This window comes from Rhea americana, unplaced genomic scaffold (assembly GCF_003343005.1).
Source record: "Rhea americana isolate MKP2758 unplaced genomic scaffold, rheAme1 scaffold_36, whole genome shotgun sequence".
NCBI classification, from domain to species: domain Eukaryota; kingdom Metazoa; phylum Chordata; class Aves; order Rheiformes; family Rheidae; genus Rhea; species Rhea americana.
Window position 1 is genome coordinate 3,667,194 of NW_028186490.1, and position 15,454 is coordinate 3,682,647.

At 33.6% G+C, this 15,454-nt stretch overlaps 1 protein-coding gene across 8 annotated transcripts in view; it reads right to left on the minus strand.

Annotated features, from left to right (window-relative positions):
- Positions 1–15,454, minus strand: part of KCNMA1 (potassium calcium-activated channel subfamily M alpha 1) — a 516,194-nt gene that overhangs the window by 101,000 nt on the left and 399,740 nt on the right. For all 8 annotated transcript variants that reach the window (XM_085312304.1, XM_085312302.1, XM_085312303.1 and 5 more), the window contains 2 exons: positions 3,523–3,609; positions 236–312 (listed from right to left, as the gene is read on the minus strand). In XM_085312304.1, coding sequence (XP_085168430.1) covers positions 236–312; positions 3,523–3,609 — 164 coding nt within the window. The remainder of the gene's footprint in view (positions 1–235; positions 313–3,522; positions 3,610–15,454) is intronic.

Sequence of the window (15,454 nt, forward strand, 5' to 3'; positions counted from 1 at the left end):
GTTTTGGCCCTAATGGATTTTTTAATTAAGACACAGCTGTGAGTGGTGTGAAATTTAATTTTAAAAAATAAGCACTTCAGAAATGCAAGTGGCACTTATAAACTGTGTTGCTGTGTATTTGTTTATCAGTTTTTCTGTACCAGTGTGTAAAACAGACAAATGCATATAAAGACATTCTCCAAGGATGAGCAGTTCATGAAAAGGGGAAGAAAGGATTGACAAAAATGTTACTTACGCCGTTTGCAGCCACATTTTTTTATCCTTTTGGGATCTGTGATGTCATCGTGACAAGCCTTGCAGTAAAAAAATGCCCTAGAGAGACAGAATGGAAAAACTGACACATTTCTTAATCCATACAAATGAAATTAGTCCCACATTTCCTCTTGTTGCATTGTCAAATTAATGAAACATGCCAGCACTAATTTTCTTTAATCTTTGAAAAGGTTTAGACATTTAAAGTAGGAAATGTTTTCTGCAAGACCATTAATCTCAAACATAAGACTTTCTGCTCCAAATTACCATTTCTTTTAATATACTTTTACTTGAAAAATTAAACTAGGAAAATGGATGATAATTATAACAGTGTATCGGTTCATTTGCCTTTCATCTTAGAAAAGAGCATTGAATAAATTTTGTCATGAAAACGTATAAGCTCACTGGTCTTAGCAGATCTACTGGATAGTTTTTGTAAAGAGCATATAGTATTCCTGGCCAATTTTTAAGCCCAGTCACAAGTGGGACCTCATTTTTGATCCAATGAGATATTGCAATGTGACCAATGTGACAACAGCATCACGTATGCTATGTACAAAAAACAAAAAAGGAAAAGCCACCCAAAATAATGAGGTTCTTAAAGCAACAAATGAAAGAATTGAAATAATCTGGATTTTTGTCTTTTCTGTTCAATTAGAGCAGTCATATTGGTTTTGAACAGAAAAAAAGCCAAAATCTCAACAAAAACAAAACCAAACAATTAACAAGGTCACCCATCTAAGTCTCTATTTAAAGTTTTTGCAGATTAACTTACACTCTGTTATCAAAGGGCTCACCACCAGGTGAAGCACAAAGAAAACTAAAGTAGTAAGGAAGGAAGCATTCAACTTTATATATGATTAAATCAAAATTACTGTTTAATAAATATGCAAACTGCCTATAGGAGATTTTAATCATGCCTGTCAAGTTGACATGTCACTAWGACTGCTGTGACACATTTCATGAGGATCAAACAGTTGGCACCTAGCTGGTCAGTAACAGCTTACCAGGATTCTTCCTGGTATAACAGATTAAACATGCCAGCACATTTCCATGTGCTGAAATTTCCCTATACTTATCCATATTTAAGACAGGCTCCATATCTACCTTCCCAACCCTCTCTTCCTGCATACTTCTCAATACAAACTGGCTGCAAGAACCAAAAGTGCCATTTTGTAGCCACTCATGGACCGTGCGGACAACACTGCTCATAGATGGCAGAGTACCTACAATAGTAGAAAAGTCAATGGAAAAGAAGAGTCGACAATCCAAAATATAAAAAGAAAAATAAATAGGAATTCCAGGAAGCTTAATCTTTCAGGCTATGAGATTGTCATACTATTTCCAAGAGTAAAATGTAATATGAAAGAGCGTCCTCTGAGCATTTGCATACTTTGCTGCAGAAAGTTTCTGGTCTCCAAAATGCTTGCCTTCCACCAAAAAGAAAGAAAAAAAAACCAAGAAAACAAGAATACATCTTTTTTTTTTTTTTTTTTTTTTTTTTTTTTTAAAAAAAAACATGAGTGAATGACAAGACATAAGCAGAGAGGAAAAATTTGGCCCCAGTTTCTACAATTCCTTCCAACCTAGCTGCAGGCCCCAGTTTTGAATGAGAATTCTCTATCACAGATAGCTGCTCACACAGCCTGGTGACCTGATTTGGACCTCACTCATTTTTACAATTCATGTAGCCAAAGTCCATTGCAGGACAAATGTGCTAAAGAGTACCTTCAAACTTACTTGTAAAGTCAAGAGCAATAGCCTGAAGTGATTGCTGTAATAAAATTATCCTACTGATAATTCGATTGAATTAAGTGGATTTGAAACAAGTGGATTTCTGATGTGAACACTAAAATGTAAGAATGATAAAGGTGTAATTCATATAGTTTTTATTCTATTTAAACATTCAACATTTCATATGAAACTATTCAGAGAAAATCCTAGGCATAAGGGTTTCTAATGTGAAACTGTTTTTCTAAAAAAGAATAAAAATAATTCTAGTAAGAAGAGTAATTAACTGTGTGCTATATTTCAACGTCAAACATGCATTTGATAAAAATGAGTATATTTAATCTAAAGGAGTTGAAATTGTCCCTTTAGCATATAGCGCACACACAAAAAATTGAGTTTAAGGTATATAACATATATTTACTTGTGTTTTATTGTACATTAAAAAAAGAAAAAAAGCTTTTTTTCTTTTCTCCCCAAAATCTTTTCATTGACCTTCAGATACCATTAAAATCTCACCACTTCAAGCACTCAGTGTTTTCAAAATTTTGATGTTTTCATCTTTTTTAAAATCTTCATGGCTAATATGTATCACTCAAATATTACTTTTAATTTGGTTTAATTATAAATAGTTTAGGATTTAGTAAATGTCATTTAAAATATTAGAATATTTCAAATATAGGATTTTAATTAAAACATCCAACTCAAGCAAAATATCAAGTAAAAAACTGATTTTTGATAGCATGATTTACACAAAAAATTCAAAATGGTGAGAAGAACTCAGGTGGAAATACTCCTTTGCCTTTTAAATCTTTTTATTTCAATTTTATAGACATTTAATAATTCCTTGATTTGAACATTATTTTTCTGCTTGCTATTTTATTCCTTCCAAGGCCATTATAATCATAACAGAGCTAATGTCTGAAATACACAATTCTGGTCCTAAACAAGATACATGAAACTTCATGGTATCCCAGCCAAATCTAATATAGCCAAGTTTTTAGTAAAATGAAGTGGTAAAGTTGTATGGTTCGAATAAGTTGCACTGTTGTAGTTTGATTTATTATTATGTGGCCACAGAGCATATAGTTCCAGTACAGAAAAATGACATGAACATAAATATTATTCTGCTACTGCAATTGCTGAATGAATACAGTACCTTGCTCACATCAAATATTTGCTAGAGTCTATATAAATAAAAACTACTCTAAACCTCTGAAACTTAGTCAAAACTATCAACTCAGTTCTCTCTCMGAGTAATTCCACTGAGACAAATTAATTTACAGAGAATGCAGACTGAAATATTTTACATTTTCTTGTGGGACTCAGCAAAAAAGTTCTTTTCATATTTGCTGAAAACTATTTAATATTTTTGATATTTAGGGCTGCAGTTAAGAAAGTGGCATGTACATATCTTAAGGAAAAACTTGTTTGACTRGTGTACCAACTCAATTCATCCTAAGAATCTCTCAACAGATTACAATAAAAAGTAGGTGAAATACTCACATGTAAGAAAAAGCAGAAAGATAAAGTATGAATTACCTTTTTACTTCTTTGGCATCACTTGCAATGAAGAATCCTAAAGTACCCTCTTGAATCTTGACATGGTTTCCAGGATTGATTAATATACTGCTCAGTGAAACAAAGAGAAACAAACAAAAAACAAAACCATGAGTTTAAATTTCTTTTAACTGAATGTTCCAAAATTGTTTAGTTTTATTCTGTTATAGGGGACCCACTAGTTAGGAAAGGCTACAAAGAATTTTTAGGCCATTCTTCTTTGAAATTTCCAATCAAATAACAATTTTCACAGACCATTGCTTTTACAAAACCTTAAATTTGAGAGAATCACGTACCCTTGAAACAGTATCATCTGAATTTTGTATCGCTGTATTCTTTATGCTTTGCATTAGATATAAACTATACAAAATAACAAAAGTAACAATCCCTTCAGAAACATCCTGCATGAAGCTGAGCATTTCAGCTCTCTTGCTCTAGCATTCAAGAATGGTGAAAGAATTCACAATACGGTGAAAAGGGAAGAAAGCAGGCAACCACTAATCAGTAACAGTACTAAAAGTCATTTATGAAGCTAAATCTTTTTACRCAACCTTTTGCCAATTTCTGGTGAAAGAGAATGTTAATGGGACCCCTATCAGGACATAAAATGTTATTGTTTAAAATCATAAATACAGACATACACTCAAGGGGAATGGTACAAGACAACCAGTCATGGTAGCTGAAAAACATAAAATGAATGCAGATTTTTAAAATACTGCTATGCAGCCACGCAAGAACAAAATAACGAAAACCACACTTACAGAATAGCCTTAACTATATTTGATAAAGGAAATTACAAACTGCTAACATGAACGTAGGTACCCTGCATCTCCATATGCATCTCCATTTTCAACAAGATTTAGCACTTGATTTTGGTTAAGGCAATTTGTAAAGTACCAGGCAATATATCTGCATATAGAAACAGATATTAATATATCCTGCAGTAAGTTTTTTATGAAGTGTGGTATAGCTAAACTTTTAGTTTGATAAAGACCTTAATAAAGTTTGTCAAGTATTCTTTTTTGTCTTTTGYTATAGCTTAGTCTTTGCATGTCAAAATGTCATAATGGCACACAGATACAATTTATAGTAAACAAAGACTATCAGCAATTTAAATGCTTGCGRATTTAGTAAACATTGATTTTGAGGAAAGATATTTATGCAAAACTCTGTAACGCACTTTTCCGTATGGACATGCGTTACTAACACTGGAAAGTCAAAAATCTTTGATGTTATTGTTAGGAGCAAAAATGGGTCTCAGCAGGTATCATGTTCAAGATGGTATTTATTATTTATACATTATTAATAAATGAATATGACAAATAATACACCTGGAAATTTTATATGAGTTTGTGTGACTACACACACACACACAATATTTCATGAAAAGAAGTATCAGGTTGGAATATTAAGCACTCAGGAATTAAGAATTAAGAAGCTAATCATGAAACCACAATTCAGTCCCCATAATGCAGGCATTATGACCAAATCTTAATTTAATATCCACAAACTACTTTTCTCCAYAATCTGGGAATTCATTCAGTGGTGTCCTATTGTCATCATTCCAGGTACAGATTCATGTATTATATCTTGCTTTAAAAATACCATTTTTTCTTATGTGTTTGCCTGCAGTATTCATCACTATATCAAGCAAATACTTCACAAATACTTAATGATTTGCTTTATAAAATCAAGAAAAATCAAAATACAGTWCTATCTCATTTTAAAGATGACAGATTATGTCACTACGAGATACTCTTGCTATGAATTTGGGTCATTTGRGATGCTTCCAGCCTGCTTTTCGTAAGTATCTACCACTGCATAGCTCCTTATGCAGTTTCTAGGGACTTTTGTTGCAATTAAGAATGCTCAGCATTTCCTAAAACCCAGCCTCTGGTTYCTCAAACAACAAGCATTTAACCAGAGATCATCTGTAGAAAATTTGGTTAAAATCATTGGYTTACTCTCAACTGATACTCTAGGGCAGAGGCAGGAATAGAAATTAGTTCTCAAAGAAGGTATTTAACCCAGCTAACCTCTCTTTTCCTTCAGTCACAGTTTCTAACTTTGGAATAAAAAAGAGACAAGAACTACASAAAGTAGAAGACATCACCACAGAAAGCATGTTCATCTCCACTGCAGAGTTCCGCAGCATTGCAAAAGATGAAATGTGATGGTGTAAATACTGCCTACGTTATAATGCACACAGATAAATGGGATGAATTAAAGTTGCACAACTAAACTTAATTTGTAGAATTTCTTAGTTCATCAGTCCTCAGGCTTGCAACCAAAACATTTATCTAAACATTTTTAAAATGCAACTTCATAGGTTTTAAAACTAGAATAGAACAAATGGAAACAAAACTTTTTTTAGTTAAAAAAAAATAGAAATAAAAATAAAACAAAACCCAGACCCAGCAATTTGTTCATATGGAATCAGTCACTCAAATAAGTCACAAACAGGTTTGAAATCTTTAAATCCCCTGCACAAACTTTTGTCACTTGAGCCAACAAGTATTCAGTAAGGAGATCATCATACCTTAATAGACCATCACTAGGAAAAATGAGATGTATACTTTACTAGTTCACTGAACAATAAGTACTCATGGGAAAATTTTGATGATGGCCAATCCTAAGCTTGTGAGCCTAGGAAAGACACTTCTCAAAAACCAGGAAGGGAATCCTTCTGCCTGACATTCTCCAAAGTCCTTCTGCCAACAATTTCTATCATGTTCTTTTTTTACCCTAATTTTATACTTGTTTCAGGCTCCATCTTTCCTCCTCTTTGTCTCCTTATCTAGTCAACCCCACACTTCCTTTGTTTCAACTCAAAGTAACCTTTCCTGGATTTTTATCTTCTACTGTAGATCACACATCATCAAAACAGCARGAAACTGATATGAGACAGCCTATCCACCTTCACATCTGTTACATGCGGCTATAGCAGCCAGAGAAAGCAATTGCAGGAAAAGTGCTTAGCCTCTCTCAGCCTAAGTCGGATCACATGTCTCATCTATATTTAAAAGAAGTTGTTATTCTGAGAATTTAGCTGTTAAACTCAAACACCCGTCTATTCCGTCTAGTCTAATTTATTTCTAGTAAATTGCAGCTTCTAAAATATGGAACAACTTATAAACCAGTTAGATTTGGCCATTTTTATTTGGTACATGCTGGCAATATTCTATCAGAAAAACATTTCTTTTGCTTTTTTGCTTCTTGTCCTTAATCATAGAGCTGCTCCAGCTTTTCAATGAAAACAGATGAGCATATTTCTTGACAGGTACAACTGATTTTTCATCCTGATCCCATTCTTGGAGATAGATAAACCATTTGGGGTTTCAAACTCAAAGGGGAAAAAAATCCTACCAGAAGCTCAGCAAACCAAATTCCACAAAAAGCTGAGATAACCACCAGATACATAGTTATGACAAAGTAGTAAGTAAATAAATCAGGTCTTGTAAGAGGCAATGAACATCATCTTAAACCAGAATTAACCGGCTTCTTGTAAGACACAAATGTATTAAAAGTATGGGCTTGTATTTCAAGGTTTTCTGAGACACATGAAATCATTGTCCCATCACTTGGGGGAACCTTGCCCCACCACTGCTGTTGACAATGAGTCACAGCAAAGGCTCATAAAGCTCTGGTTTTCTTTGCATACACTGATCTTTAACCAGAGCAAGTCATCAGCAGTTTCTACTGAGTCTATATGGTTTTATTAAATATGCTGCTTATTACAGCAGCAAATATATTACTTCTTATGAGACAGGAAGTATCATTAGCTAAAGTTATGCTTTGATAAGCAGTTGCTGTGACAGGTACAGCAAGTAAACAGTTTTGAACTAAAATAATTAAAAATGGGGAAGAAAAGGGATAGCAAAAAATAAAACAGGCTAATGAACTTTCCAAGAAGAATACATCCCACAGTTATTTGAAGACACATGCATCTGCTCAAGCAGCTCTTGCAAATATGCATGTATTTTATTGTGTTGTATCCCCACAGTTGAGGAGGCAGGGGCATGGCAAAGTAAACYGGAGTTTTAAGAGAAAAAGCTTCAGTTTATGTCTCATTTTTATTTATCTCCAAGGTTGGGGGTTTTTGCAGGTATAGGAATATGCAGGGAAAAAAAGAAAAGGACAGAGATTCATTATGTTTAATAGTAAGAAATATAGCAGATCCATATGCACTGCGTGCATGCATTGGAAAAACGCAATAGAAAGTGACAGCTCTGATTTTTCCAAATATATGTTTTTATCATAAAATATCATTTGATGTTTTTTCTCTCAAATCAACTCACCAAATCAAGCAAGGAAAGTAAAATACTTCAAAAACTTTTAAGATTTTGATCACATTTTCCAGTTTAGGTTATCTCAGACACTAAACAAGAGCAAGTTCAAAAAAACTAATTCATAATTTCTTTTACAATCTTGGTTGTAGAATATACTTTTGTCAGAACAAAGCTTTTCATGACATGTGTCAGGTCACTGCAGAAAAAAAGCTTATCTTCTGACTTGATTGTTCCTTCATACATGAATATTTAGAACACATGGCAATTACAGCCATGTAAATTATATATGATCTACTATTTTTAACTTGAATTTAATGGAGTTTATCAGCTTGAACTTAGCAGAAGCCAGTTCCATTATTCTATGATAGGATAACAATTTATTTCTAAGTCATTTATGGAATAGAAACTCAGTTTAAAAAACTCCGCTTTACACTTCTCTGATAGGTAGCAAAAATGAGTTCATTTGCTGAACAAGTTTCACTTGGTCACTAGATGCAAAATCATGCATCAAAGAACAATCAAAAGCATGAACAATGAAAGCAGGTCACACATTGAAAATGTGGAAATCATCCTTGAATTCATTTGTACTCTCAGGAATCAAGAATGATAGAAGATAAACAGCTAAAGCTGAACTTCTAGAGCAATTGCAATATAAGTAGGTGAATAGCAAGTAGGAATTAGCAGGAGCATTTGAAATGTATAGATTAAAAAAAGTGAAAAATTCCAATATGGTCAAAAAAACACTAAAGAGTGCTTGGGAATATCCCTCTAGGTAGATTGTTCAATGAAAAGTTAAGGAGATAGTGGGTTTTCCATATGCCAATGTAGAAGACAGATCTGACAGTGRCTTTAATGTGTGTTAATTCTGACTGATTCTCCCATTTACTGGGGTATAACTTCTCATGCTTTAAATACATATGTTACCTTCTGTAAAAGACAGATATATATAAATATCTGCTCACCCATTCTTATTTACCTGAAACTCACCCACAGCTGAAAGTCCCAGAAGCAGAACATAAGCATGGCACAATACCTTTCTGGTATAGCATGGATTGCTGCTTACACAATACACCAGTATTATGGTCTATAAAAGGATACTGTATTACATTTTCCCTGAAAGTACTAAAAATGAGTAAGGTTTTGATAATTAATTGCAAGTCTTCTGTGCCTTGCCAATGTTTACTAACTTAAGGATATCTGATGGAGAACCTGAAACCTGAAGGTTTGAACTGTAGGACAAGTTGTGAATTGATACGTTTGGTAATACTAATTGCTTACCACTGTTTATTTCATACTGATTTCTGGTGTTAGGTAATTTTTGAGTGTCTTCTGCTTTTAAATATCATACATGTTGGACTTGAACTATATTTCTTGGGTTGAAATTGCATTAGGAAGTTTGATTGCTGATATTTTTTCCATGTTATTATAATTTACAAAACATTATTTCTAATAAATTTTCAGTATATGAAAATCACAGTAGAAGATGAAAACATTCCCTCTATCTTTCTATAATATTCWTCTATCTTCTGTGTAAAGCGTATCTACAGAATAACCAATCATCTTAAGAGTCTGAAACTTGGTTAAGTGGTATGTATTTTTTGGGAGGTACCTGCTAAGTGGCACAGCTTCACAATTCATTTTGCACAAAATGAAAGTGACCCTGTTCCAGTACAGCTGAAGTCATAAATGAACCTAACTTTGAACTCTTAATCTAGGCATTAAACGCACATAGTAGATGCCTCTTAGATTTGTATTTGTCAGTCTTTCTTGAGAAAAACTGAGGGATCATATTAAGATGTGTGAAGTGCAGTAAAAGGCCCAAGCTGGCAAAGGCATGTTCAGATGCCCAGCAAGTATAACATGAAAAGTAAACACGGGCAAATAAATTTTAGTGGCACTGCATGAAGGCTGAAGGCTGGAAGATGTGTAGATGTAGTCAATCAGTAGGGACAGACGCTGGTAGAGTTCTATTAAGAATTTTCCTTGACAGTAGCCTCTGATATGTACTATTCTCGTTTTTTCTTACTTTCAGGATTGCACTTTAGATAGCACTAAAGGTGGGATTCATCCCATCGGTCTCAGAATGGAGGCCTCTTTCTGAACTCTGTCTTCCRTTGCAATCACAGAAGTCTGGACAGGTGACATAAAGGAGATTTGATATCTAATGTTTAGACTGACAAAGCTAGATGAGGTGAATCCCAACATCAGTGACCAAAATCTAAGTCATATTCACCAAAGAAATGTCCCCCATTGATGAACAGTTTTGAAAAGTTCATCCCTTTACCAAGGRAATTTGTATTTCAGATTTACAGCTACCCTTCTAACTGCCATCATCCTTGTCTAAAAAAAAAAAAAAGATTAGTTGTTGAATTAAATGAAACACAAATGGCAAAATTTTGACTAAACAAATGACAAAAGCTGTGACAACTCTGTTTTAAACCTTGTGGTAGATGTACTGTACCATTCCCCATGCAACTGAAATATTAACAATATCACATTAATCCGGAAAATATAATATTAGCTAACTACTATTAACATATTATCTAAAACAAAACTGTTATTACTGACTATAGCTACTACATTGTTACTATACACAGCTATTACTCTTGACTGGTTCATGCTATGCCCAGATGAAATGCACCATCATTACTATAATGGCCTCTTTAAATGTGCCAAGTCATTCAAAAAACTACATAATTAGAATTACAAAATTAATTTGAGGCAACATATTTTCTCAGGGTATGTTTTGAAGTGGAGTGTGAGGGTAAGTGCACAAATCCCATAGTGGGAGTTTTGTGTATACCAGCTACACACTACTTGTAAATCATAACTATTGCTTCTTTCTTCTGGGCTCTACCACTGACATTAACTCAGATTCCATATTGCTCTACACAGAAAAATTCAGTAAGACACTAAAAAGAATACAAGGCAAAAGAGACAATGCACATTACATGCTACAGTATATTAAAGCTCAATTACTACAAGCATATAAAAGGTTGCTCCCAGGAATTAAGTCCTTTACAATAGTAACTACTAAGTCATAGTCTACAGTGTGTGTTTAAGGTCTTTTATTGGGGCATAATCCAAACTAGTTCAACAATAATAGTGAATTCAATACACTCTGAAACAATTAAATTACTCCTTTCAGTTCAAGAAGTGATTGATTATCAATACAATGGAGCAGTACGATGTATTTTATTCTGGGAGCAAGCAACTTCACTTTTACAACACTTCATCATATCGCTTATCATGCCAGCATTAACATGCCTTCACCACAAGATAATATATACTTAAAAGCAAGAAGCGAAGTAGAGGTGCAACAACTGCAGATCCTTGAAGATGCTAAGTGTTGCAGTAACTTCTCTGCAGTTGGATCATATTAATAATGCCAAACTGTCAGGAAGCCACCTCTCTTTTCACACATCTATTCAAAAACTGCAGGAGAATAAGACTAAAAATGAAATAAACATAACACATAGAACACACGCAACAGAACAGACATGGAAAGTAAGTTTGGACAGTATAATGAAGAAAGAAATTGAAATATCTGGACAATGAAATGGGTCTCTGAAGAGCACCACAGATAGAGAGAGAGACTGGCATAAGCAATTAGGAAAAAAAAGGGAGGAAGAAAGTGAGGAAGTGAGAGGAAAGGATATGGAAGAGTGTGCCTTACTTATTTTATTCAAATGAATAGTAGCAAAATGGAATGTAAACTAGAGAGGGGCTCAGAGCATGGTGTACCAAAATAAAATGCAAAACATGCCACCCCAAAGAAAAAAATAAAATTGAGAAACACACACACTGAGTAACACCTTCATAAGTATGCTTAATAAATGTCATTAAAATGAATGTAACACATAGTACAAACTCTCCATGGTACTTTCACTGGAACAGTACAAAAGCTCTAATATGTACAGTATCATGAATAACTGGGCTCAAAACAGGATCAGCAATGCAAAGAATCAGGCATTTGATTGTTGTTAATGGAAAGTAGGACTACAAGAGAACATGAGCTACTGTACTGTAAGATGTGTTTCGAAGAAAGACTCTGGGGGAAGAAGGATATCAATGAAGGTGTGAATATGGAGACAACATGGCAGCACAAGGGCCAGTAAGACGAAGTATACATCGTCACGATACAATACAAATGAACAAAAAGAGGAAGGGATATGTTAACAGTAAAGTCTGGTTCTCAAATGTAATCATCTGATACACCAATAGAGCTATATGGGAAAAAAAGTCCTAAAACTTATCCTGCTTTATTTTTTATTTCCTGCAAAGAAGTTAGTGCATGAGTCACAAGAACCAACGGAGAGACAAAATGCTATTCTCCCTCCTTTTTGAGATTGGGGGCTCATATATAAATATACATATATATATATATATATATATACACACACACACGAATATATATATATATGTACAGATATACAGAGAAAGATAGACAAAGGTGTTATCTTCCTGTGTTCTTGGCAAGGAATTAGTCCTGAAGTTAGAAGGAGTGGAGGTAGGATTGAGGTTGGAAGGAAAGGTAACGAAGAGGGCATACCGCTTTCGGCTTCTGCAAACGACAAGAAAAAAATTGCAAATCAAACACTTTGATAAGAAATCAACTGACACCAAAGCAAAAGCAAAAAAACCCTTTATTTAAAAGTCTCCAAGGCTCAAAGGTTTTTCTGCTGAGAATGAAAACAAATAAATGGATAGACAAAGAGAAAATTTAACAAGAGGAGTAAACACAGGGTGCTGGAAGGAAGAATCCTGATTACGCTTTCCTTCTTGCTTAGTCATGTGGTTGGGGGGGAAGATAAAGGGAAAAAGGAAGGCAAAAATCTCTGAAAGGGAATTCAGATATTGGTCTTAAATGTTGGCATTTTCAATTGATTTTTTTGCTGTCTTTTCAGTAAGTTCTGCTAGGACACTGTCAGGTTGATGCTGTCCATATTGCTTTATACTAAAGCATTTTTTTCTACAGAAGAAAGGAAACATTCCTACAAATGGACTAAGAGCCTTTTTTAAACTAATGTATTTCGTTTGCATTAGAGACACAGAAATATACTTAGAAGTACTTCCTGCTCTCAGTAACAATGATTATAATATTCACAGATGCTAATTAAAGATGAAAGAATRGCCAATTTATATTGTGATGGGGAACTCTGAGTGCAGATCTTCAGAGTTAGGCAGAAACCCACTAAATTTAGTCACATTTTGTACACTCAGAGGTTCTATAATAACTGCATTTTAATTTAAATATGATTAAAAATACATATAAATGTAAATAAATCTAATTATAGCTATTTTAACTAATTTTAAGGTATCTTGATGAGAAATGGTTGCATAAAAGATCATAGATATGAATCATACTGAAAATATTTCATCTATTATTTGAAAATGATTTTATATATACCATATATATGAATTACTATTACATTTAGGCTTGCAAAACTCTTAGTTAAAAGCACTTTTAAATTCTGTTTTTAAGCAATCTTGTAAAATCATAAAATGCTCGTGCATTAACAATCTAATATTGTTCAAACTTATTAGTTTGTGCTTAGTGCTTTCAGTAGTGTTATTAGGATTCATGAAAAGACTAAAAAACAACATGAGCAGAAAAAGCTCAGCTATTGATAACTGAGTTCTGATGATTTATAATTGCTATTGATCTCAGTTCCCTGTGGTAGAATTAACACAACTTGACTGCAAATTATAAAGCTTTAAAAAGCTAAAATTTAGGAGATTGCCTAAAAAATGAGTATTTTTGTCTTTCTGTAATGGAGACATTAACAAAGTCAATGAATATTTTGCCATTGACTTGAATTGGTACTTGGATTTATTCTTAACAYTGAGGAGAAGACTTAGAAAGAGGAATAAAGATCTAGAATCCCCTCACATTACACTTTTGAGAGCTGCATGCACTTCTGAATTCACTTTGTGGTTGGCTTTAGCTCTGAGTGTAAAGTGACGACAGCAGATGAAACTAATCTTCAAAGGAAACTCCTTTAAGTAAAAGATCAGATATCTAATTTACTTATATAGATATTATATTATAAACAGTGATAGACCTCAAAGTGGCAGAAGTAAGACCTCATCATTCATGTAGAAGGAATATTTCTAAAATTTTGTCTGGTCCTGGACCTGCCTCTGCTATATTGGAAAAGGCTGCCATCTAGATATTATTCTGAATATTTATTTATAGTTATCACTGCTATAAATTGTAAACTAGATAAAACCTCTCAAGAGTTCTACAAAATGTGAAAACAATCTGTAATCGTAAAATAGATCAGTACATTTCTACTGTGGGTCACTCTACTCATAAAGAGTGAAAGAAAAAAAGGGCATCAGATCTTGTTTCCCCTTCACATTTATGAAGTGTTACCAATGAAGAACTGAAGATCCAAAGTAGGATAAAATCTTGCCAGAGTCAGCATCAACAAAAATTAATTGGTGAATGATAAATCATATTCTATGACAGCTGTACTTGTAAGCTATGTTATTCTATTTTTTATCTTGACCCCCCATTCTTTTAATTTAAGAAAGATGCAAGGAAACTCAAGTATGCCTAAAATGTGAGAAACTGAAGTTTTATTCATTACCTTTTTGATTAGACTAAAAGGCTCCAGCTCAGCAAATCACAAATATGTACTTTGGGTTGAAGAGCGCAGGGACAAATAGAACAGTAAAGACATGCAGCATGTCATTACAAAATAGTTACCATGAACATCCTAGCAAAATGCAGGCAAAGCAGCCCTGTGGTTCACCAAACAGTGACCACAACTTATCACTGGTTAATAAAACCAGCAGATATCGGCATGGACCTCGCTTATGAGAAAATGTGACTATCTATTCACATCTATTTATACTCTCTTGTTTTATATATATATGTATATGTTCATAAAATTTCCAACTGCATCCCTTCATTAGTATTGCTTCCTGCAATTTTTAGGCTTTTTTGTTCTACAAATCAATTTATTCTGAACCTATGGGGCTTTATGTAAGGAATATAATTCTATCACACTGTGCTATTTTGGGGGGGTATCCTCTGCATTATTTTGTGATTAAGAACTCAATCTAAATCCCACTGAAGTTAATGTGAAGAATGATATGGAAGCCATGAATTATCTGTTATTACTGCAGAAGACTGTAATATTAGCACTTATGTAACTAAATGACAAGCAAAGTAATGACAGCTTAAAGTTGAATAATAGTTCTTTAGGGGAACCAATAAAACCCAAATATTTGTAAACATTGTAAATACCAAATCTGATAAATAGTACCACTCCTGTTTCTATTGCTTTTTTTTCCTAGATTAAAATGTTCAGAGATAAAAGAACAATTACTTGCTTGCTTTACATCAGCTAATGCAGAATGAGGTCATTCAATGGAAGAGTAATTATTTTCAGATGAGCCCATGGGAGCTGAAAACATTATAAAAATCTGGTATTTCAAAAAAAAAAAAAAAAGGATTTTTTAATCAGCACAGTGTGAGTAAAAAGAATATCTAGCATCACGTACACCACTTCACATATTACTTATCACTAACAAAGAATCATGTAAAATAAAGTGCAGGGCAGGGCAACACTCTCATAAGCAGTAATAATATTAGATTTTTTGTGTCAAATGCC